General features: G+C 36.2%; 1 protein-coding gene across 1 annotated transcript in view; it reads right to left on the bottom strand.

Annotated features, from left to right (window-relative positions):
• MOXD1 (monooxygenase DBH like 1) overlaps positions 1-24,929 on the bottom strand; it is a 78,084-nt gene that overhangs the window by 3,554 nt on the left and 49,601 nt on the right. Inside the window, exons 5-10 of the mRNA XM_012736627.3 lie at positions 15,687-15,866; positions 15,300-15,402; positions 11,354-11,520; positions 10,129-10,320; positions 8,326-8,385; positions 7,471-7,613 (exon numbers count right to left, since the gene is read on the bottom strand). Of these exons, the coding sequence (XP_012592081.1) occupies positions 7,471-7,613; positions 8,326-8,385; positions 10,129-10,320; positions 11,354-11,520; positions 15,300-15,402; positions 15,687-15,866 (845 nt within the window). The remainder of the gene's footprint in view (positions 1-7,470; positions 7,614-8,325; positions 8,386-10,128; positions 10,321-11,353; positions 11,521-15,299; positions 15,403-15,686; positions 15,867-24,929) is intronic.

The following is a 24,929-nucleotide window of genomic DNA, read 5'->3' as shown; positions in this document are numbered from 1 at the left end:
GCTATAATAATTTTGTAAACTACCATTTATTGATATTTATTGCAAAACATAAAGTGACAGGAAATGTGTAACCACATTTGTTATTTTTTTAGTACAGACATGGAAAAGGGCAAGCCTAATGGCTCGTAAGTTGGAGACAGAATGACTGAGGCTGGGTGACTTGGAGATGTGGTCGTCAACCTTTCTGAGATGGCATCTTTGTCTCATATTTATGGTCTCTTTCCCACTCCTACTAACTTTGTTCAGGCCCTTATTGTATAATAACTTTATAATAATAAGCATCCCACTTGCCATTGTTAAGTTTTCCAGCCTATCCTACACCACTCTTCCAGATTACCCCTTGGAGAGAAGAGAAGACAGAAAAAGGATAAATAAGAAAAAGTGAATACTTATCCTGAGTATTTTTTTTCAAAAAGACTAATAAGCTTATAGATTAATAAGCTATAAACAGGTAACCTTAAGCAGAAACCTTAAGCAGAAACAGGTAACCTTAAAGTAGCAAGTACTTCTTCTATTACTGGGACTAGCAGTTAGTTAGAATATTAGGAATGTTATAGAAATGAAAAAAAGTTACACTTCTGTTCTGGGAAGTGTGTAAAAGTCTACCCAGATACACATAGAAATAAAAAGATATTGTTTATATATCATTGTATTTGATAAAAACAGTATTACTGTTATGTTTTAATATTGTCGCGTAATTTCCCTTTGTAAATTCAATTTAAATTCTGAGACATGTTTTTCTAAGAAAGTAGCAAGATTTACTGCAATACATGATGGTGGAGTTAAGTTGTAATTTTCCAGAACAAATGAAGCAATTAATTTTTGTAAATTCAGACCAATCAATAGAAATTTTAAACTTTTTAAAAAGTTTAATGATTTTTATACCTGGTCCCTCTGCTCTAAATTAAAAAGCAGATAGAGAAAGATAATCTGTGGTTACATTTCTTATCTGAGCTTCTCTGGTAACTCCACTTCTGTTTTAAAAGTTTCATTGCTAGTGTCTTTCTTGAGAGGGGAGAGGGTGGAGGAAAGAAGAGAGATGGAAGATTTAACCAAGAAACTGTGTTTATGTACATATGGTTTACTGAATTACATCACAGATTCTCCTTCTATCAAGCAAATAGATATGTGATCGAAAATCAGTAAGACAGGCAAAAATTCATTACCAGACTTCCCTTCTGGCCATGTTGATACTAACTTACTATTAAAAATACTCAACATTCAACAAACTATGAAACAGCTAGTTTTGGACATTGGAAAAGATATAGCACAGAACTATGATCTCCAAAAGAAAGGAAACAAATGAGGTATTCGAATGCCATATTCATCCCAACCTTTTGCCTGGAAGCTCTCTCTGGACTGTAATGCAGGAAAGGGCATTTCCAAGCAAAAGTAACAATCTCAAAGAGTTAAGGAGATCAAAATTAAAGCTAAAGGAGTTGAAGAAGCTTTCATTTTCAAAGTAGAGTACTGCAGAGGGAAAAAGTACACATAGGAAGCTCTTCAAAAATCTGTGTAAGAATCGACTGAATCTGTGTCTGAGTAATAAGCCAACTATAGTCAGGGTAAAATTCCACAAAACTGGGCAAAGAACAACTGGGAGGCTCTAAGCCAAACAATTCCCACAGCTCACAGACAGCTGACAGACATTTGAGCTTAAACCATCCAGAGTGGAGTGTCTTTGCTGAATAACCAGGCATTTAGTAGAGATCTGAGCATGGGTAATACCTTAGTAGTAAAGCTAAATATGCCTTAGAGTAAACATCTATTCTAGATGCACACTAACAAGACTCTTCAAAACAACCAAAAACAATCTAGCACTAATCAATCCAACAGCATAATGCCTAGTATCTATGTCTAGTCAAAAATGACTGGACACAATGAATAAGTATATAAATGTGACTCTTAAATCATGAGGAAAATCAGTCAATCTTTTAATATCTAGAAATAGCAGAGATTTAAAAATTAGCAGACAGGGATATTAAAACATAAAATTAAATATTAACAAAGCATGTATAAAACTTCAATACTAAAATTACAAAACAGTGCTAAGAAAAATGAAAGAACACTAAATAATAGAAGAGGCATACTATGTTCACAGATTAGAAGACTCAATATTGTTAAGATATCAATTCTTTCAATTTGATCTAGAAATTCAACATAATTACAATCAATTCATGCAGTTTATTTTACAAAAAGAAACCTGCAGTTTGATTTAAATATATATTTATCAAAATAATTTGGGGGAAAAATGACAAAGTTTGAGACCTACATTGTCTTATTTTAAGACTTCCTATAAAACTATAATAATCAAATGTGGTATTAAAGTAAAGCTAAACACATACAACAATGAAAAAGAATAGAATGTCCTGATAGAGTCATATATGGTAAAATGATTTTCCTACAAATATTCCAAAGAAATTCAATAATAGAAAGGTAGTTTTCTTTCATCAAATGCTTCTTGAAGAACTTGATATCCATAATGAAAAACAACAAACCTAAGATTTACCTCATACCATACACAAAAATTGATTCAAAATGGATCAACTTAACTTTGAGTCTCCCAGATAGAAAGGAAGGATTGAAGGCTGCAATAGATTTGTTAGCATGGTATAAGGTCTGGGTCATTCCGCCATGGAAAAATGATTCAGCCCTGACTAGTTACAAAAAAGCCCTTGAACAGAACCTTAATAAATGCTTTCTAATATAGAGTATACAATCCCACCCCAACACCCAAAACCCTTTACTCTCAATACGTACATAAAGTAAACCACTCAAATCTCAAATTGTGGTATGGAGAGAAAGAAAACTGGGGTTTTCTTTGGTATGGTGAAAAGAAAATCAAGAACTCACCTATGCTTTACCAGAGTGAAAAAAAGGTTTGGACAGACATGTACCAGCATAAGCAAGAATAAGATAACAATCATGCAAATATAGGGTAAAAAGGACATTATAGAATATTACTTGTAAAGAAACAGGAAATACTGAGTCTGGAAAAAAATATAAGTGGATTATGCTGGAGAGAATTCCAATAATTTTCATGAGTTTGTTTAATAACAAATTAATAACATAATATAATTAATATAAATATATTTCAATGCAATATGTACTCAAAAACAAGATGATGGAATAACAGAATGAGATACAAAAGAAGATTGCAGACCAAAGAAAATAAATTTAAGAAAAAATAAATTTAGCATCAAATAAATTAGAAAAATCAAGAAGCAGAGAAACACTCCTGAAAAAATTATAAAGGAAAATGCCTGATAAAAATTCCAAATAGATTACAAAATGTTTTCAGATATACTACAAGAAAATTTCTCTAAAATAAAATAAAGTGAATATATCTACTGAAAGAACAATTTGTGCTCAGAAAAACTGGATTCAGATGCTCAACACTAAAGTATATATGAATCCTGCAGGTGAAGGAAGAATTTTTCCATTCATCTAGAGAGATCTACCAAGGGAAAGAAAGTTATGACCCCAAAATATTATATCTAGCCCAAATGCTGTCCAAATAAAAGTGTAGAAATTCTTAAACTAGAAAGAACTTGGGGCATAAGGCACCCACAAGCCTGATTTAATAACATGAAGATAAAATCTTGATAACTTAAATTTAAAAACTCAGAAATGTAGAAATCATATAAAGATTCAGGGTTCTCATTGAATCTATTTATGTATAAAATTCATGTTAAATATTGTGGGAATTATGTTTTCAGAATTACATGTAAAAATTAAAAATCTTCAAAATACAAAAATTATAATATAAATAATAAATATTTGGTGGTGTGGAAAAGGGAGGTTAAAAAAATGTGAAAGTATTAATGTCCTAATCTTCTGTGACCTAAAATTGAGACATATAATTAATATAATAGTCTAATATCTTAATATCTTGTGTGATCTATTTTCTCAATATTTGAGATCCCCTTTATAAAATATTATTTCTTGTGGTGAAAAACAATAGCAACAACATTTATCTGAAATTCAATAAATGTTCAGTTTTAATTTAGTTTCTTTCTTATGATAAATTAAAACAAAATTAAAATTTAATGTTTTTGTTTAAAACACTATACAAATTATAATCTTTACAAAAATATTTAATCTATTCATCTTTATATAAATATATACATATAAAGATGTCTATAATAATACTCAATTAACATTAGCAATGTTTATTTTTAACAGAATTTGAAATGATTGCTTTTGCCTTCTTTTAAAAAATGTGTTCTGTATTACTTGAACATTTTATAAAAACATGATTTTTAAACAGCAAAAATACAAAGTGATTTTTCCTGTGAAGAAAAAGAGAAATACCTCTTGATTCTCCTTTAAAAATGGAACCAGTAACATAGGAACTTTCCCACACATAAATCTCACCAGAACTGCATGTTCAGCGTTGATGTGTGGTGCAACAGAAATATCTAAATATATCTAAACACATTATCTATTTTGTTATCTGATCTTTGTGAGTTTTTTTGTTTTTCCATAAGCCTTTCCAGATGTGTAGGACACAGAGAAAGGCAGAACTCCCCAGAACAGATGACAACATTGAGACAAGATGTTTTTGTCTCTATTTTTCCATCAACCTATCCTCTAAATCCTAGGATTGCTACCAAATGTTTAATATAAAATGTGGCACCTAATTAGTCATAATAATGAAAGCACAGAATAGAAGATTTGTGGTCATATGTTATATGATATTCTTTTTTAGTATTCTGAAAACCAGTTAGTAATATTCTTTTAAGCAAAATAGAAAAAAGTGCCTAAACCATTTCTCGCTTTCTCATCTTTTAGCCAGCACCTTGTTGGTTTGGCCTTCACTATTAATTGTCACTGTAATGATAATCTAGACCTGAAAGTCTGATTTAAAGTCTAAGAGGAGGTCTCACTATCCCTGTTTGCTGACAAGATGATCTAATATCTATTAATAGAAAACCTTTAAGACTCCACCAAAATGCTCGTAGGGTTGAAAAATAAATTCAGTAAAGTCTCCGATTACAAAATCAATGTACACAAATCAGTAGTACTTCTGTATACTGATAACAGTCAAGCTGAGAGTCAAATCAAGAACTCAGTACTATTTACAAAGGCTTCAAAGAAAATAAAATACCTAGGAATATACTTAACCAAGGAAGTGAAAGCTTTCTACAAGGAGAACTACTAAACACTGATGAAAGAAATCATACATGATACAAACGAATGGAAAAACATCCCACACTCATGGATTGGAAGAATCAACATTGTTAAAATGTCCATACTGCCCAAAGTGATCTAGAGGTTCAATGCAATTCCCATCAAAATACCAATGTTATTTTTCACAAATCTAGAAAAAATAATCCAAAACTTCATATGGAACCAAAAAAGAGCCCAAATGGCCAAAGCAATCTTAAGCAAAAAGAACAAATCTGTAGGTATCACATTAACTGACTCCAATTATACGGCAAGGCTGTAGCAATTAAAAAAGCATGATACTGACATAAAGGTAGACACATAGGCCAGTGGAACAGAATAGAGAAACCAGAAATACAAACATATAGCTATGATCCACTGATTTTCAACAAAGCAGACAAAAACATACACTGGGGAAAGGATGTTCTATTCAAATTTGAGCATTTCCCAGCATTGAGCTGGGAAAATTGGATAACCACATACAGAAGAATAAAATTGGATCCCTATCTCTTACCAGATAAAAAAAAATTGACTCAAGATGGATTAAAGACTTAAATGTATGAACTGAAATCATAAAAATTCTAGAAGAAAATCTTGGAAAAACTTTTCTAGATATTGGCATAGGAAAGAATTTATGAATAAGAACCCAAAAACAAACACAGCAACAACAAAAATAAATACATGGTATTTAACTAAACTAAAACGTTTCTGCACAGCAAAGAAAGTAATCAACAGAGTAAGTAGACAACCTACAGAATGTGAGGAAATATTTGCAAAGTATATACCCAACAAAAGACTAATATCTAGAATCTACAAAGAACTCAAACAAATCAGAAAGAAAAAAACCCCACATAATCCCATCAAAAAGTGGTCAAAATACATAAACAGATTTTTCTTATTCTTCTCTTACCCTCATAGCCTCCCTGAGATGAAATCAACAAGTCTTGTGTGTGCTACTTTCAAAAGGTAACCTGAATGTAACTACGTCTCATCAACTCTAGTGTCACCACCTTGGCCCAAGGTTCCCTCATCCCTCAACTGGACAATCACAATAGTTTTCTGATTGGTATTATTCTTTCCAATCTTGTCCTCCTAGAGTTATTTCTCAGTATTGTAGCCCAACTAACTTTGTTTACATCCTACAATGGCTTCTCTTTGCACTTAAAGCACAAAGGCCTCACATTGCCCATTAATCCTGCATAATCTGGTCCTACCTGCTCTCAAGACCTCATCACTTCTTCTCTGCCAGACTTGGCTCCAGCCAAACGCACCCCCTTTGCTGTTGCTCATACTCACCACGGGGTCATGATGCTGGCTCTTCTCCCTGTGTAAAATATATTTGTGTATCTTTCTATAAGGCTTTCATTATGAAGGTCTCTGCTCAAATATCACCACCCCAAAGAGATTTTCTCCACCCTATTGACAATAGCACCACACTTTCTTTGCTGATTTGTCTTTATAATACCCACTACTATATAAAATTTTATGTTTGTTTATTGCCTCTTCCCCACTCAAGAATATAATCTCAAGAGGGCAGAAACAATATTTATCTGGTTTTTTATTTTATCATAAATAATTTCTTTGATGCACAATTGTACAGAATGAGTTAACATAGCAGGCCTAAGAATGCTAGCTTCAGAAAGGCCAGCTTGCAAGGATGACCCATGGCTGGCGTCTGGGAACTTAAATACTAAACAATTTCCTATGGTGATATAAAACTTTCTCTAAATGGTAAGCATGACTCATTGTACCTAAACTGTTTTTGCCAACAATGCATTTTGTGCTGAGCACCTGCTTTCTTTCTGGGAGTCTGGAATTTTGAGAGTCCTATGTGGCCAGTCCCCAAAACACTCTGGGCACTGAGTCTCTAATGCGCTTGTCCAATAGACACCATTTTATACATGTTGTCGCAATTCTGTGCTGGCGGAATTAAGCACACTCTGTGTGACTCCACTGGCAGAAGCCTCTTGGAAGCTAGTACTTGGTTTTCCCTAGACTTTGGCCCGTGTACCTTTTGTTCTTTTTGCTTTGTATCCTTTCACTGTAATAAATGTTATCTGTGAGTACAACTAGTTTCTTAGTTCTTTAGGTCCTCCTAGCAAATCACTGAAACTGAGGGAGGAGGTCTTGGCGACCCTGGACATAGCAATTGAGAAGCTTACCTGGTCTTCACAGTTGAAAGTAATCAAAAACAGCAGCACATAAAAAATTCCTACAACATGTTAATAAACTGAATATGAAAATTAAGCCCATCCTTCTCTGAAGTATATAATCTCTACTATGAAATCAGTTACTACTTACCTGACTGGTCTGTAGATCTCCTTAACACCAATGAACTGAAGTTGTTCCATGATGTCTGGAATACTTGCACATCGAGTGAGATTAATTCTTGGGTAATAAAGAAGGTATGAGAGACACATTTCACTCCTGGTGCTTAGTCCTCCCTGGAAATGGGTATATTTTATTTAGCAAAGTAGGTATTCCACCAATTCTGACATTTACAACTCATTAAGTCATTAATGTCAAGTTCCTTCCAGTATTAAAATTTAATAAATCTTAAAGCTGAAAAGTAATAACTTATCTGAATGCTATGTCCATTAATACACCAAGTTTTCATATATAGCACTTGTAGGTCTAAGATCCCTATTGTGTTGTGGATTTCAACCATGTTGTGTTAATCACCACAGCTTTAAAATAATCATGCATATCTAGTAGCTTATTTCCCATCTTGTTCTTTTTAATTATGTCTTGCCTATTTTTAATCCTTTGCTTTTCCATGTAGATTTTAGAATCAACTTACTCCATGTAAAAGCTAAAACTATGAAATTTTTATAAAAATGAAAAATTAGAAGAAAATATTTGCAACTTTGGCTAGAAGAGATATTTCTTAGTTAGGATACCAAAATCCCAAATTATAAAATCTCTCTGAATTTCCCTTTACTGAAATATCAAATTTTTGGACCAATTTGTATAGAAGAATTTTCTTTATTTCACTTAGCCTTTCTATCCATGAACTTGGTATCTCTTAATCTCTTTAGGCATTCTTTAATGTCTTGCGATAAATATTTATAATATTATCCATAGAGATCAAACACATCTAATGTTAGATTTTATTTCTATGTTAACTTATAATAATAATAATAAAAGTTTTCTTACCCAAGTCATCTCAGCTCTATCTTTTGTGTTGTAGCGACACTCAGTAATTAGGTTATCTCCCTAAAAGATAAAAGTAAAAGCTTTCAGATTGAAGTTTTATGCTGTTTTGTCTAATTGTAGGTCAAAAGTTAATGTTCCCTCTATGAATGGATGCACCATGTGATTTGATTCAGGAGAAAACTTTCAATTTGTTTAATTCTAGGTTTGCTAGTATAATAAGCAAATAAACAAGTAAGTCTCTCTGTGTTTGGGCCAGACTCTACAACATTCTAGCTGGATAACCTTGGCAAGGAATTGAATAAACTGGTTACGATTTGTTCATCCAGAAAATAATGATAAAAAATATCAGTTATTTTTGTACAGTTGTTGAGAGGAGATTGAATGCCATAATGCATACTTAGTCCTTAGTACAGAATAAACATTTAATAAATGTTAGCCATAGATAATAGTTTTAGTGATCACCTCTTCATTTACATTATTTTCTTCAAAGCTCTTTCTTTAGTCATGTCTTTACTTCCTTGGAACACAATTAAGAGGCAAATGAATAGTAAAGTATTGCTCTAGAGTTTTCCAACCTTTTGAACATTACAGAACACATGGAAAATGATATGATTTTTATGGCTCCCCACTCAGGTAAATGAATGAAACTATTCATGGGCCAGAGCAGCCAGCCATCCCTGGGCTTTAGCCATTGGATTTGTCCCCACTGTTCGATGACCCAGAGGGCCCAGAGATCAGTATCCCAACATACTTACACTGTAATCATAGCATGGTTATTAATAGAAAGTTCTAGATAACACTGTTTGGAAAGTCCCGAGATGACATAATAAAGGAGAATATAGTCCTTTTAAGGACCTTGACAAGATCACTGTTTCTCAAACTTTCTACCCTCAGGGCATAGCCAATAATTTGTGAAAGGAATATAGAGCCAACACCGTGGATTGAAGATCAGCCATTAGAAAAAAGATGACCCCTTTTCTCATCAAAACTTCTGTTTTTCACATTTCCCTTTATATGACATTGTGTAATGCCTTCTCCCTGACAGTTCAGCCCATCTAAAAGTCTTGCCCTCAGCACCACATAGAAAAGATATGACTATTACTCTCATTTCATAAACAGTATAAGAATCTGACTTTTAAGAGTGGAATAAGGGTAGAAAATTATAGGACTATTAAGCTTCATGGTCATGGAATAAAAAATTTGAGAAAATAGTTGTAAAATTTTTTAAAAAAGCATTCATTATTGTAAGGCATATGATTCTCTTCTATGCCATAACCGCAAGTATTATTTTAAGCCAGATCATGCAGCACAGTATAATTAGCTACATTCAAATACCTTTATTAAATAAAAGGATTATCCTTATATTCATTTTTACTGAAATGAAACTTCTAAAAAACATATCCCATTTCTTCGAGATAGCATAAAGAAACAGAATAAGGATCTTTTTACCATTTCCAGAATTGCAACCCAAAGGATTGCTAACTGGAACATCAAGTGAAAATAAAAGTAATGTTTAGTGCTCGGAACCTTGAGTTTTTTGTTTTTGAGATTTAAAATTTTTTTTTAATTTTTGAATCAACAACCTGAATTGCCTCTGGGAATAGTAATAAAAATGAGTTTCAAATTTGGAAAACAGATCAAAGGCATTCCATCTGAGTTGTGCAACACCCCTGGTGGGTGGCTTCAAGAATACAGATACAAGGAACAAGTCATTTCACGAGTGGAAACCTTGCTACACCTCAGCAGATATATGTCTCATGGCTTTTATAACAGTTAGTAAAAAAGAACAAAAAGCATGCATACTGGTAAGATTGTTTGTTCCTCCTTTAGATATTGAAACTCCTGGAAATTGAAATCAAAATCGTCATCATAGGCGAGCAATTTCATTTCCTTCCCTTTTCGAAAATGACGCAGCCTGATGCCTCTGCCAGCCAGGTGGGCGTGGAGCAGCACAGCAAACACGTGGATTCCACTTGGCTTCTCAGCTTCCAAAGCCTGCGGGCCAAGCCGAGGAAGACCCGATTAGCCCAAACAAGCGCATGTTCAGACATTTCACGTTCAAACACACTTGGAGGGACAACTGAGAAGAAAACTAAAGCAACTTAAAGTGAATGCTTGAGCTGCCAAACATTTTGAATTTGGATTATTCAGTGTGATTTCTGTGAAGGAACATAACTGGGAGAAAAGAAAGGGAACTGATGCCAGTCCCTTCCTAAATGTTATCTTGCTTCCATCTTTCAGGAAGTAAAGTAGACAATGCTCCTGGCATAATGATTCCAGTGTGTTGGCAACCTGAAAGTCCAAACTCTGAAAAGGAGAAATTATTCCCACTCTTCCAGATAAGAAAGCCAAAGTGAGTCAGTGCAAGTAATGAGTCGTCCATGGTCCTGCAGCTAGTAAATGATGTCGCTGCAATTGGATCGTGGTCTAAATAACTCAGAAGAGCATAATCTTCCCACTTCTCCAGTTTGCCATACTGTCCGGAACCACAGTACCTTAGAATATGCAAAGAATATAATCCATGTTGAAATATTTTCATTCAAAAAAACTAAATGAAAACAGTCATTATTAAATGCTTATACATGCTTTTCTCTTATCTAATATGTATTTGTATGTTAGTTATTCTTGCTCTTTGGTGAAAGAAGGAAACTATAGAGTAGAGAAAAAGAGAAAAAATAAAAATGAATGATGGAAAAAATAAATATGGATAAAAGGTAAAGAAAGGAAAAAGAGACTACACAAGGTAGAAATTGTATAAGATGAAATGAAACGTCAATATGCAACAAAGGAGGCAGAAGCAGGAAGAAAAACACCCTGCAAGGTATTCTTGTCTTCAGAATTCTAACTTCTACAGCCTTCGAGATTTAAAAAAGCAGTCAAATTTCCTGCTAAAGTTGCAATATAAGTTTCACAAGGCACCCACAAGAAAAGGATCAATAATCGATAAGCAAGGAATTGTTCACACCACAGTCTCTAAGAGCACTGATGAGTCCCCGGGTGGCAGCTCACAGACTCAGATTATGCGTACCTCTTCTAGGCATTCCAGAGAGCAGTGACCCTCGGACCGGAACTCTGGCATTCCCGGGGGAATGGTATGAAAGAGGCTCACCCAGAGGCCAGCCTCGATCACCCCGGCATCATATTTCCTTATATCCGTCGTATGAAATAACCTCAGCCCAGAATTATCTATTAAGCCTGGAACAAAAGCATATAATTAAAAGTGAAGTTTGAGTTTTTAAGAAAGTGTGTTCATATTCAGTTGAAATGGGTTAATTAAATTTCTTTAAACTCTCATAAGGGAAAGGAACACAAACAGAGAGGCACAGAAGAAAACATTCAGCTTCACAGAAAGGAATTAAAAGATGAGTAGCCACACTGCCTGCAACCATCGTGAACTCACACGCTATACCATGGGGGAAGTGTTACCTAGCTGTTGTAGTCCACAATGATCTAACATGAAGGCAGAATGAAAATTCTAAAGTCATTCATTCTAATATGGAATAACTCAATAAAAGTTTCATTTTATATTGTTTTGAGGTAAAGTTCATTAACATTTATTTAGAGGTAAAAACCCCTTGGTCTAGAAACTATCTGCTAATGGAGAAAACCACTAAATATTAACTTTCTTTCTTTATAGGTTGTCACCCTTCTCTTAATAAGACGCACTTCTTGCTATGACTTATTTATTATAAGGAAGGACAGTATCAGCCCCAAACACTGCAGAAATTTGTGTTACTAACTTCAAAATTAATTGACTCCCTTCTGCAGTGTTGCCTTATCTACCGGTGACTACCAGATTGGCCCTTTCCCCACAGTTTGCTTTCTCAACTCCTTTTACTCAAACAGCTTAATCTATTTATAATCATTCTTAAACACCAAGGTCTTATATCAAATGTTTCTCATTGTATTAATATATTATATATGCCTAACTCACACACACATGCACACACAGACTCACACTCATACACATATTTAGAAAATATGTATTACTTTGAATGTTTTAGGGCACAATAAGTTGATAAAATTAAGTATCCCAATAATTATCTCAGGAGATTCTTATCTCTTGACCTCCTAAACAGCCTTGAAAAATCCGACCTTCCTTTCCTGTTTAGTGGGCTTGTTATTGTGAGCATGCAATCATTTGGCATTTGTTCATTGACTCAAGCTTGTTCAGATATTTAGGGTCACACAAGAAACCACTGTGCTGTGACAATTAAGAGCGCTGACTCTGGAGCTGACCACCCTGGCTACAGATCCCAGCTCTGCTTCTTAAGAGTTGTATGAGCTTGAGAAAGTGCTGGGGGTTAAATGTTTGATCCCTCCAAAAGCAGGTTTGAATGTCTGTTGAATTGCAATTGCCATTCTGATGGTTCTGGGTGGAAAGACCTTTAAGGTGTGTGCAGGTTGTGAGGTCTCTGCCCTCCTAGATGAACTAAGGCCATTATTTTGGAAGTGGTTCTGCCCGCTCCTGCTCTCTCCCTTTGTCCTTCCACCCTGTGATGACACAGTAAGAGGGCCCTCGACAGATGATGATACCTTGATCCTGGACTTTCCAGCCTCCATAATTGTGAGGAATAAATTTCTATTCATTATAAATTACCCATTCTGTGGTACTCTGCTACAGCAGCACAAAACAGACTAAGAATGGAAAATGGCCATAATAGTAGCACTACTTCTTCCTGGGGTTGATGTGAGGCTTAAACACAGAGGGCTTAGAACACTGTCTGGCATGAATGAAGTGCTCAATAAATAGCAGCTAGTCCAAAAGCTTCTTGAGGCCAAAGATTGTGTCTTTTTCATGTCTGTATTTCTGTCTAGTGCTCACACATATACCCGGAAATCAATCAATTGTTAAACAAATATACCATGAAAATCAATTCTCCTTTTATGTTATTACCAGTGCAGATATAAATGCATGACAATGCAGAACATTTATATTGACCCTAGGATTTCTTTTTCTATATCTTGGAGAATTTGTTTTGTATTTTATATTTTTGTGATCCAACTCCTTCTAATTTAAGTTTGATAGGGGAGGAAAAGGTAAGCAGGAGTTCCAGTTGGGTTTACTGTAATTCATTTTATTAATTGTGTTGGGGTCTGGATCACTAATACATCATCTATTAACAAAGTAATAATTTATGAAGTAAATATAAAATGATTATTAAAAACTTTTCTGTGAAAGGTTAAAAACCTTTCTGTAAAAACCTAAATTCATATTATACAATGTTTACTATGTTTATCAAGGCCAAATCACTATAAAATTTGGTCTAATTATGAATATGAATTAATAGAGTACTAAAAGATCTTGAGTTCTTCATTAACCTATTAGGAAAAGCAGCTTACATTCCATTTTTACATTGAAACCATGAGAAAGTCAACTTAATTGAAAACAGACAAGCCAAAGGAATCAAATCCTATACTTTTATAATAAAGACTATAAAAGGGAGAAGTCACATTAAATTTCTAAAGAAGTATTATACATTATATAAGATATTCTATGAATAACAAAATCAAAGATGTGAAATTTTTGAAAAATAAAAATTGCAATATAAGATATATTTAAGAATTATTTATATTATTATTAAAAATTATAATTTATGTGTTTCATAGACAGATGATTTCATGGGAAATCTAACTTTTAGAATTTGTTCATAGGTTATTTTATAAATGTTTGGATTTATGAATGTTTTTTAAATTTAATTCATTTTAAATTCATGGTTAATAAAAGTGAATTCAGAGAAAATATTACTATTTCATATGAATTAATTAAGACAAAAAAAGATAATTTACTAGCTTGCTCATAAACAAAATAGCTTTGACACCTTTATAGAAGCAGCACTCTTTAAATATCATACCACGTTACCTCTTTTCATAATCTATTTTTCATTCTGCACCAGCCAGAGTGGTCTTTTCAAAATACTAATTTTGGTATTTGACTCCACTGTGTCAGACTCTTCAATTGCTTCCCATTGCCTTCAGGATGAAGGCCAAAATCCTTAACATGGCCTACAAGGCCTTACATGCTCTGGTTCTGCCTTCATCTCCAGGCTCATCAGCATCTTTCTTTACTGCACCCCCAAACTGTCAGCACATCCTCACCAGATGAAGAGTTTGATTCCTCAACAAAGCCTTTCTAGACCATCCCCACCACCACACACCCCTGCCTAGATTCGGTCAACAGTTGAATACTCTCATAGTGTCAGGTACCTCTCCTTTGGATCAGTTGGCATATATATAATTTTATATTAATGGTGTGATTATTTGATTATTTCTCATGCTCACTGGATACAATTTCCATAAGGGTAGGAACAGTGTCTATTTTTCACTCACGTTGTATCCTCAAGCTCAGATCTGGCACATAGCTGGTGCTCAGTATTTGCTGAATAATTGCACGAAGCAATATAAAATAATACCCTGGAGTTGCTTATGTTGATAATTTCATATTAAATCTATTAATTTGGGGGTTCTGAAATATTATATAAGTAAATTCAGAAACCAAATGTACATCCTTAACACCTTTTCACTTCAATATTGTACTACACAGTGTCATTGCATAAGTATTTCTTTGAGTATATTTATTACTTGCCTATCACAACAAAATGCTTAATATTTTTTAGTGTAATAAATGTTAGCTTTTTCATCAGTTAGAAAGAAAATGTTTTATAAATACCATGAAATTAATGTATATTACAAAGGAAAATATCTAATATTCTACTTTCTGGTAGGTAGTATGCGAATGAATTTTTTAAGATTAGTGATCACATGTGTTCATTTGCCTGGTGCTGGTTAATGCCTATTGTTGCAGTCTAATTATGAATAGTACCCTCTTTCACTTCAAAAAGTATCCTAATTTGGATGATAAATTATAGATTAATTCTTTCTAACAATGGCTGCTATTTTGTTTCAACTTCATTAAAGACAAGAGCTACAAAACTTTTTCAGTCGTAGATAAAATACATGAAGAATAAACTCACCTTCCTCATATGTTGGATTGTCATAATGGATTTCCAAGAGCACATAATGCGGATCCAATGGGGACCCAAGGGATAATCCAACATGAGGTGGATAGGAAAAATCCTAAAGATGGAAAATTCCATGAGACAGTGTCCTATGAAAGTTGTTGAGAGCTCTACTCCATTAAAAAACCAACCATTCTCCAAGATATTTCAACCTTCTCAAACTCCATTAATCTCTAACTGATGAAATAAAATAAAAATGAGTTAAGGAAAGAATCCCTTCCTATGACAATGGAAACAGGCTACCCACATATCAAAAATAGTGCACAGAGCTTTGCTTATAAATATTCGAATCATATTGGTGGTCAATTAATTATGTTACATCTCAGTAATCATCAGCCCCACCTCTCCACCAATGGCCCAGGCAAAAATCACGGTTTCACAGGTGAGGAAGGCATCAGGCATGTTAGGGTGGTAGCACTCGTGACCAAAGTCTAGAATGCTGTCGTTGAAGTTGCTGCTGCACTGATAGAGCAGGATGTGGTGGATCAGACTCTCGTGGCCTCTCTGTATCACTGGCTCAATCTACAAGACACAAATGAGAGGAAGGATGCGATAAATAAAACCGCCCTACAACATCCTGCAACAGGCATGAAACTAGCATAAACGTTATTGGTTTTTTAAAGGAATATTCTTCTCAATTATGTAAAGGCTATACAGTTCAAGTATAATTTGTTCTGGAGATGACAACAATGGTAATGATGAAGATGACAATGTCAATAACAAAGATGAGATGATCATTTATTCCGAGAATCACAGGAATTTATTAATCTGCTTTTTTTGTTTGTTTTGGTTTGTTTCTAACTCGCTTTGTTTCCCTTACCCATTCTGCAGGACAACTGTTTAGAAACTCGCATGTTCTCTTCTAGGCTTTACCTTGTCTTGCTCTTCCTCCCTCTTACTTTTATTTTTCCACATGGAAAAAGGAAATCAAGGCTATATAGGAACAAACTCTCTCAGTCTCCCTTTCTTCTACCTCAAAAGCTTATGTTTGCCCATTCATACTGGAGGTGAGAGATAATGTCTCTCCTTCTTTCTCTTATCCATGGTGCTCAGCACAAAGTAGGGCTCAGTAACGAATATACTTATTTTAGTGATTAAGATCAAATTCTAATAGTGATTTTATTATTAGAATTTGGAAGAGAAAAGAAAACATTGTTAGTGATGTGCTCCTGTGACACTGCTCAAATTAGGACAGAGAAACTGGAACCCAGTTAGAATAGAATGGTGGTCCTTATTTGGGGTTTTGAAATATTATATAAGTAAATTCAGGATTCAAATATACATCTTTAATGCCTCTTCACTTCAATATCCTATTACACAGTGTCTCTGTAAGTTCCCTTCATAACACCTGCCCACTTCAGTCCAAGAACCTGAGAACCAACTCAGAATGAGCTAAGCACATCCTAACATCCCAGATTCCTATATCCAGACCAAACAAGAGCCCCGTACTTAATCTAGGTGGGCTGCAGGTGTTGCCATGAGTTATAGGGTTCCTTTTGATTTTCAGGGTTCTTTAATCTTTCCTTCTACTGATAAAGCAGCTCTGGCGTGCTCCTGAATTTCTAAGAGCTTAGTTGCCTTGGAGTTCATCAGCACTTCTGCTTCTGGTCCTAACTACTCAAACGCAGACACTGCATTTTGAAAGCCCTGCTTGCTCTCTACTTAAAAGATGCATGTTTAGATGAAGTATCTTCAGCTATTTTCTCCTAGGACTTTCCATTTTCCCCGTATTGTTTCTTTTTTCTATAGGAAAATCTAAGCAGCCAAAGGGGGAAAGGGTATGTAGTGGGTAGAGATCTAAATGGGCAGCCAAGGAATTCAAGTTCTTAAATTCAGTTTTCTTTTGTGTTACCTAGTGAGTCATGCCACACCTGAGCCACACACACATTTTTAACATCGTATTCATGTCAATAACATTGCACATGGTTTTGTCTGCACTTGTCTTGTCTCTAAAAGGTCATGAGCCCTGAAGGCAGGAACTTTTCTATTTTTCTTGAAAATGGCAATCATTGTTCAAGCATGATTGCATAACAAACAATGATTGCACAGAAGTGTAACCCAGAATTTCTACTAGAATTTATTTTCTACATCTAGTCTCAGCTTTCTTGTAAGAGTTGATTTATTTGGGTGCCTCAGTACTCTGTTGGGGAACAGGACACTGCTAACATGTCAGTAGAGAAATATTCAGGCATGTGTGAGATTTTTGCTAAGTGCCTTATAAGTTCAGGCAGAACTTTAAGCTCTACAAGGTAGGTCCTGAAAACAAGCCTCTAGGGCAAATGAGAGTTGGCTATTGCCAAGGCAGCTCTAGAAATTAGTGGCATAGGAAGAGGGAGCTAAGATGTGTAGTGTTGGGTTGTACCCAACTTTAGGGAGGTTCAAATAAACTGCTTAAAATAACCTTTGAAAAGCAAGGGTTTTTTTATGTATTTTTTGGGAAAACGAGGTGGTTTATAGGAAGTGCTGAAATTAACACCAAGCCGACCAGCTACCAAGGCCATCCTTGGAATTATAATAGTAACATCTATGTTTGATTCAACATCTACTATCTTCCAGCCACATATTAATTATTCTACATATTTCATTTAATATTTACAACAAATCTATAAGATAGACATCATTGTTCCCATCTTACAGATGAGAAAACTGAGACTCAGAAAGATTAAACAACAAGCTCAAAGTACCACAGCTAGGAAGTGGAAAATGGGGTTTGAAACAAGGCTGGTCTGACACCAAAGTCTGTACTCTCTTAACTGCAACCCATTCTTACAGGAAGAAGTGTTGGAGATGCACCAAGGACCCTGAAAATTGCTGTCAGTGGAGGAGAGGATGAAAGGCTTCAATAAGGCAAGTTGCCGACTGCTGTCGTTAATGAGGGTGACGACACCACAAGCCAGTACTAGGAGGTACTTCTGGAAGCCACTAGTAAGGACCACCACACATCACTGCCATCAGAGGAGCAGCACCAGACTGGGAGTCTTACACCTGGGGAGGGGTCTCCTGGCCTCCCTATCACCCCAGTCCAAGTGCCCCTTGGCCTCCAGGGCAAGGAGACAGACCCATGACCTTTCGATGTGCTCTTTCCTAAAGAGGGCAAATAACAAGAGGGCAATAACAAGATCTCTCTTTGAAACCTGGTGAGGGCTTCAAAGAGAATTAAACTGTAATCTGAACTACAGATTACAAATTGGGGATACAGCCTAAACATGAGGATGTCCTAAAAAAAACACCCCACCCATAAAACAGAGAAACTTTCTGCAAACCTGCGTATTGATCATGGAAGGAGAATATAAGAAGGCTTAGACGAAGCAAAGCCTTGGCAAAAGGACATGAGAGATGAGAAGGAAGAAGAAAGAAAAAGAAGTGCTTGGGAATTATAAGGATAACCAAGGGTTAAGGGGATGTTAATATAGGAGGAAAAAAATGCCTCATTATCAAACTCCTGAAGAATAGAAGAACAAATCTTCTGGAGAGGGAAGTTTAAGAATTTCTGGAGAGGGAAGTTTAAGACCACCATGAGGGATAACTGAGACACCAAGAATGTTCCTTTAGGATAGGCATAACCTGTTAATAGAGGGAACAAACTGCAGGAAATGGGAGCACTTCGATCAGCACAGGACAGGGCCACCGGCTCAGGGTACTCAGTTCAGAAAGGACTCCTTCTGAAAGCCACTGAGCACAAGCAAACTTAAAAATCCACATGATTTTGGAGACTTCAAATAGCCAGTTACCTAACAGCTAATAACACTTGCTAAAAGAAACCTATTTTTTTTTTTTTGCTTAATTCTCCAGTACCAGGTTAAAGGATGTCCCCTCAAAATTCATGTCCACCTGGAACATCAGACTGTGACCTTATTTGGAAATAGGGTCTTTGCAGATGTAATTAGTTCAAATGAGGTCATATTGGATTAGGGTGGGCCCTACATCTAATGATGAGTGTCTTTATAAGGGAAAGGACAGGGAGATTCAGAAACAGACACACACAGAAAGCAGATGGCTGAGTGAAGACGGAGGCAGGGGTTCCAGTCATGCTGCCACAGCCAAGCAATACCAGAAGCCTCCAGAATATGGAAGAGGCAAAGAAGCATTCTCCCCTGGAGCTTTGGGAAGCAGCCTGGCCCTGTCCACACCTTGATTTCAGAATTCTGGTCTCCAGAGCTGTGAGAGAACAAATTTCTGCTGTTTCAAGCTATCCAGCTTGCGGTCATTTATTGCAGCAGCCCTAGGAAGCTAATACATCTTCAATTCTCTATCCTAAACTAACAATTTGAAGATTGGTACATTCATTTATTCCTAGGTCATGATTGTCCCTGCAATTGGTTGTGACACAGGTTCATCACAAACATACATGCTTTTCTTATACTGTTGAGGCTCCGTAGATATGTGTACCTTGCTTTAGCTGTTAATCTGGGGGGTAAAAGTGCAGGGAAGTGCCTTTCTTGTCTCAGTATACTAAGCTCTATGTGAGAAACACAGGGACGTTATTAGAGCTCTTTTGAACAATTTTCCTATACTCATCCTTCCATGTCTGCCCATTTAAGATGTGGCTCCTTGCTTGTTAAAACACGAGAGGACGAGTGGAACATAGCTCAACAAAACCAACGCACAACTCAATAAATTAAAAATTAGAACAAAAGAGAGAAGTGATAGCTGGAATCTGTAATGAGCTGGAAATTTTGTAAATCCCCATCACTTTTCTTCCTGCCCGTTCTTGTTCCTGGCACCCCGCTGTATGTATCCACCCAAGGCACAGGTTGCTGCCCACGTAAAAGCCCATAATCCCTCTCTGACAAAAGCTACGAAAGGTCAGCTAGCTCCTAAGGTGATAAGTTACCTATGGGAACGTTTCAGCCAGAGCTAGCAGTGGAGATGGAGATGATGTGATCATGCTGACATGCTCATGTGACAATGGGAGGACAGAGGTTATCTGCCTCCTATCTTCTCTCCTGCTGTATCCTCGTATCCTTGTCTCTAATGGAGAAGGCTCCCTTACTGTGACAATATATCCAACTTCTGAGAGGCAACCAAAATGAGCAAGGAAATGGCATCTTTGCCCCACAGGAACTCCACTCTCAAGAAGGTCAGGGTTCAAAGCAAAGCCTGACCTGCTGCTGTGCTGTCAAGGGGCCACAGCTTGAACGGACTTGGCAGCTAAAGCCCAGGAGATGATGGCAAGAAGAGGTCAAGTGGAATAGAGATGAAAAAAAGGGAAGAAATGAGTCAGAGGAGGCTTCTGGGAAAGAATTCACCCTTTACTGCAATCCTAAGTTCTTATGGGAACCACCATCTTCATATATGGCCTGGCCCTGCCGGCCACAATTGGCCAGGTCAGGAATGGATGCCCAGCCTATCTTGGAAGTTTCAAAACTATGAAAAAGAATCCATCTTCCTCAAGAAGCTGGACTCTGTGAGGTTCAGCAACTCACAGGGAAGATGTTTCTTAGCACATGGAAGAAGCCAGGCGGCTGCGAGCTATGAAAGTCAGCAAACAGAGAGGTACCACAGACAAGACAAGACAGGCTTGGCAGAGCTCGAATACCTCATTTAAGTTGTTCCTGAAACCAGCTGCATCGCTGCCATCCTGTGGTTTATTTACTCAACCTTTCCTCTTAATTAATAAGTCAATACATTCCTTTCTTTTTCCTAATCCAGTTCAACTTGAGTTTCTGTTACTTGCAAACAAAAGTCCTGATTAATAATCAAATGCTAGTTAAGTGTATGTCATCTTCATCAATATGTATGTGAATTCATGTATTACATGTAATTGTATTGTATTACAGCGTGTATTGCATGAAATTGCCTTTTTCTTCTCTTTAGAACATTGCCAGATAAGACGACTTTGCTTTTGTTTTACTCTTCCAGTTTATTTACTATTCTTAATTGGATCTGGGTAAGTTAAAAACAAAGTTACTTCAGTAAATGCCCTTGAAGAGTGATATGGGGTGAGGCGGGAAGCACCTCCTCTAATACACACGAATGTCTTTCTCGTTGGCTTACTGATTTCTGAATTTCCACCTGGGCACTTAGCATTAAGGCTGTTCTACTTGCTGAATATGCAAGTACCCTTGAGAGACGTAACACATTATGATTCACAGTCATTTATTTTTGAATGTGAATTAATTAGGTCCTTTTGCCAAACACCTCAAGACTATAAAACAAACCAAACAAAACAGAAAATTACCTTTAAAAAAACTTGTAACATAGCATGCTCAGTGTATATACTGGTCTTTGAATTTTAATAGATTATTCATGAACTCTAAGGTGGCTTCTGGACTTATGTTAACGTATATATTAACTTTCAATTAATTGAGCTGTTCAATAAGCCAGAGATCATCCATCCATAATTCTATGACACTTTAAAATAAAAGCAAGAAGTAGTGGTCTCCTAGAGGTTACGTCTTGCCTGTACCTTTTACCAGCTGTGTGACATGCCATGAGTCAGTCACATCACACCAGCTCTGCTTTTCATCTGGCTCTCATCTATATACAGATTAGATGAATATATATCCGCGGAATCCTCAAAACAATCTTATGCGCTTAGGTAACAGAATTATTCTACTTTTTATAGATGCACAGAGTAAAGCACATGTAAATTAAGAAATTTTCCCAATTGTTGGAGCCCAGATTTGACCCTGGAGCTCTGGATCAGAAATGTGCTCCCATCCACCACACTGAGAGAGACTCGCTTCTTTATTGACAGGTAGAAGATGGGACCGTGCCAGTGCCCTACCAAGATGCTGGTCCCTTTAGCCTTTTCTGTGCACATATCACCCAGATTCTGTTCTAGGTGCCTCATTTCTTTTTTTTTTCTTTTTATTTCATCATATTATGGGGGTACAAATATTGTTAAGGTTACATATATTGCCCTTGCCACCCGACCCCCACCCCCGTGTCAGAGCTTCAAGCATGTCCATCCCCCAGGTGGTGCCTATCGCACTCATTGTGTAAGTATATACCTTCCCCCTCCTCCCCCTCCCACCTGCCCGCCACCTTATAAACGTTTGTTTGTTTGTTTTGTTATGTTTTTTGTTTTTTTGACATTTTGGTTGTGTTTTACATCTTTGCCTCTCACTTAGAGGGGTTAGAGGTAAGCCCTCCCACTTCACGGTTCTCGCCATATCCCTAAGATGTGGGTCTCCCTCCCACCTGCAAATTCCTGGTGAGCACCACCACCATTCGAGCACCATAGTTTTAATCAGTCAGTACCAATTTGATGGTGAGTACATGTGAAGCCCATTTTCCTGATCTTGTGTCATCTCACTTTGGATAACGGGCTTAAACTTCATCCAGGATAGCATAAATGATGCTAGTTCGCTGTCGTTTCTTAGAATTGAGTAATATTCCATTGTGAGCAAATACCAAATTTTGATTATCCACTCATGAATTGATGGGCACTTGGGTTGTTTCCATGTCCTTGCAATAGTGAATTGTGCTGCCATAAACATTCAGGTACAGATGTCTTTATAGTAGAATGTCTTATGCTCTTTTGGGTAGGTGTCTAACAATGCTATTGCTGGGTCGAATGGTATTTCTATTTCTAGCTGTTTGAGGTATCTCCAAATTCTTTTCCACAAAGGTTGCTAGGTGCCTCATTTCTAATCACTTGCACCTGTGACTTTCCTCGGAGGCCTGATCTTGCAGAGAGCAAGTGCCAGAAAACATATATTCCAGCTGAAAGGTATGGGAATGGTAACACCCAGCCACCGTGCTTCAGATGGGACATGTTCTCCATGGGTTTAGGTTGAGGTTGGAACTGCAACTGAATCACACCCTTGTTCAGCTGCTTCTTCCCTTGCCTTACTCTTCCACTCCCCCAGCCCCCCCCCTACTTAGCAGTTTTTTTCCTGGCACTAATAAATTGCACATAAATCCATGTCTGAAGCGACTGCATTTGGGAATCCAATCTAAGACAATGAACACAATGGAAAAGCATTTTTTGAACACATTTTCTTGAGTTTCAGTCTTGTTTTATTACTTTCTAGCTCTGTTTCCTAGCAGTTTAGCTTCCCTCTATCTCAGTTTCCTTATCAGTAAATCAGTGACAAAAAAAATGAGGCTTCTTATAAGATTACTTGAAAATTAAATGGCTGGTACAAATAAAGCAACAGGCACCTTGTAGGTGCTCAAACAATAATACTAGTATTAGTATTATAAGTTAGAATTTAAATAAATTTTTAACATTGTACCCTCATAAGACATTGAGTAAATCTATACAAGTAATCCATTCACAAGTTCCAGTATTTCAAAATCTAATTTTAAGGCTTGTATGTCACAAATATTCAGGCAAAAAGTATTGACATGGTCAAATGTGTTATTGAAAAATATGTAATCATATGAAATCTATATTTCTGTGTACCATCTTACTTTATTAAGGATTTGATTTTCTCATTTTTATGTATTAAATATAAGACTTAACTATATGTTCTCTACAAAGATATTGTTTTCTGAAATACAACCTTCCACTTTTCTCCAAAGGCAACTTATCTATATTGACACTTCTCAGGCGTGTATATGTATGGTTTTTAATATAAACTTCTGTTATCATTTTGAGCTAAAAATATTTTCTCTTAAGAGAAGTTCCTAACTCATTAACTAACAAACCCCACTGCTCTTCCTATCCGCCAAAATATTCCACCTATATTTATCTACTATATGCTTTTTGTTAGGTGTCAAGGGAGGAAACAATAATGCATCAAATATGAATCTGATAGTCATATGATTCATATTCTAGAACAGTAGAGAAGCTAAGGCCAGAGAATGATAATTTTTGGTTGTCTTTCAGCATCAATTGTTCCAGAAGACTTTCCTGTCAGGAACCTGAACTTCTGAGCTACACCATTTGGCTCAGAATAATCCTCAACTCCCTTGAGTGGCCTAAACCCACTTATGTGACTCCACCCTTGACAAGAGCTGACATTGGCCCAATCAAAGGGAAACTCTGGACCTTTACGTGGTAACATGGTGGCTTCTTTCCACCAGATGTGCAAGAGAATGTGTACAACCTCTGGAGTTTGTTCTGCCATTTCTCTATCATAAGAGAAAACATGTAAGGATGAAGACAGCACAACATTAAGGGCAAGCTCAGAATGCAGCTATACCTCTGGAAATATCATGAATCTCTAGACTAAGGAAGTTGCTTCAAAGAAATTCAAGCAACATACAATTGAAATAAACATGGATTTGATGCTAATAGTAATTGTCAATGACAATTATTTTCTTCAATCACCTTTTGTTTCTTCCCCCCTCTTCAGATAAGCAATGAAAGCTGAGGTGACTACCCGAATCTGGATTAAGTTGGAAGCTTTGTTAATCCAGATTTCTGGAAAAAGTAAATATAAAAAAGGAGTTACCAAAATAACTAATAGCTGATCCTGGTCCTATAATGCATTTGAAAACCAATTTTTTTCCAAGAGAACATTGAATATTTAGAACATGCCAAAACAACATGACTCATCCTCTTTCCTATTTCTCATCTTCAAAATGTCCTTCAAGTTTCTTTCTAGTCACAGCCACCATCTTAATCCACACCTCCCATCCATCCTATGTAAATGATACCACTAGCCACCTACTTATCTCTTGGATGTT

This window comes from Microcebus murinus, chromosome 5 (genome assembly GCF_040939455.1).
Source record: "Microcebus murinus isolate Inina chromosome 5, M.murinus_Inina_mat1.0, whole genome shotgun sequence".
NCBI classification, from domain to species: Eukaryota; Metazoa; Chordata; class Mammalia; order Primates; family Cheirogaleidae; genus Microcebus; species Microcebus murinus.
Note: the sequence above shows the minus strand (reverse complement) of the source record. Positions and strands in the feature narration are given on the sequence as shown.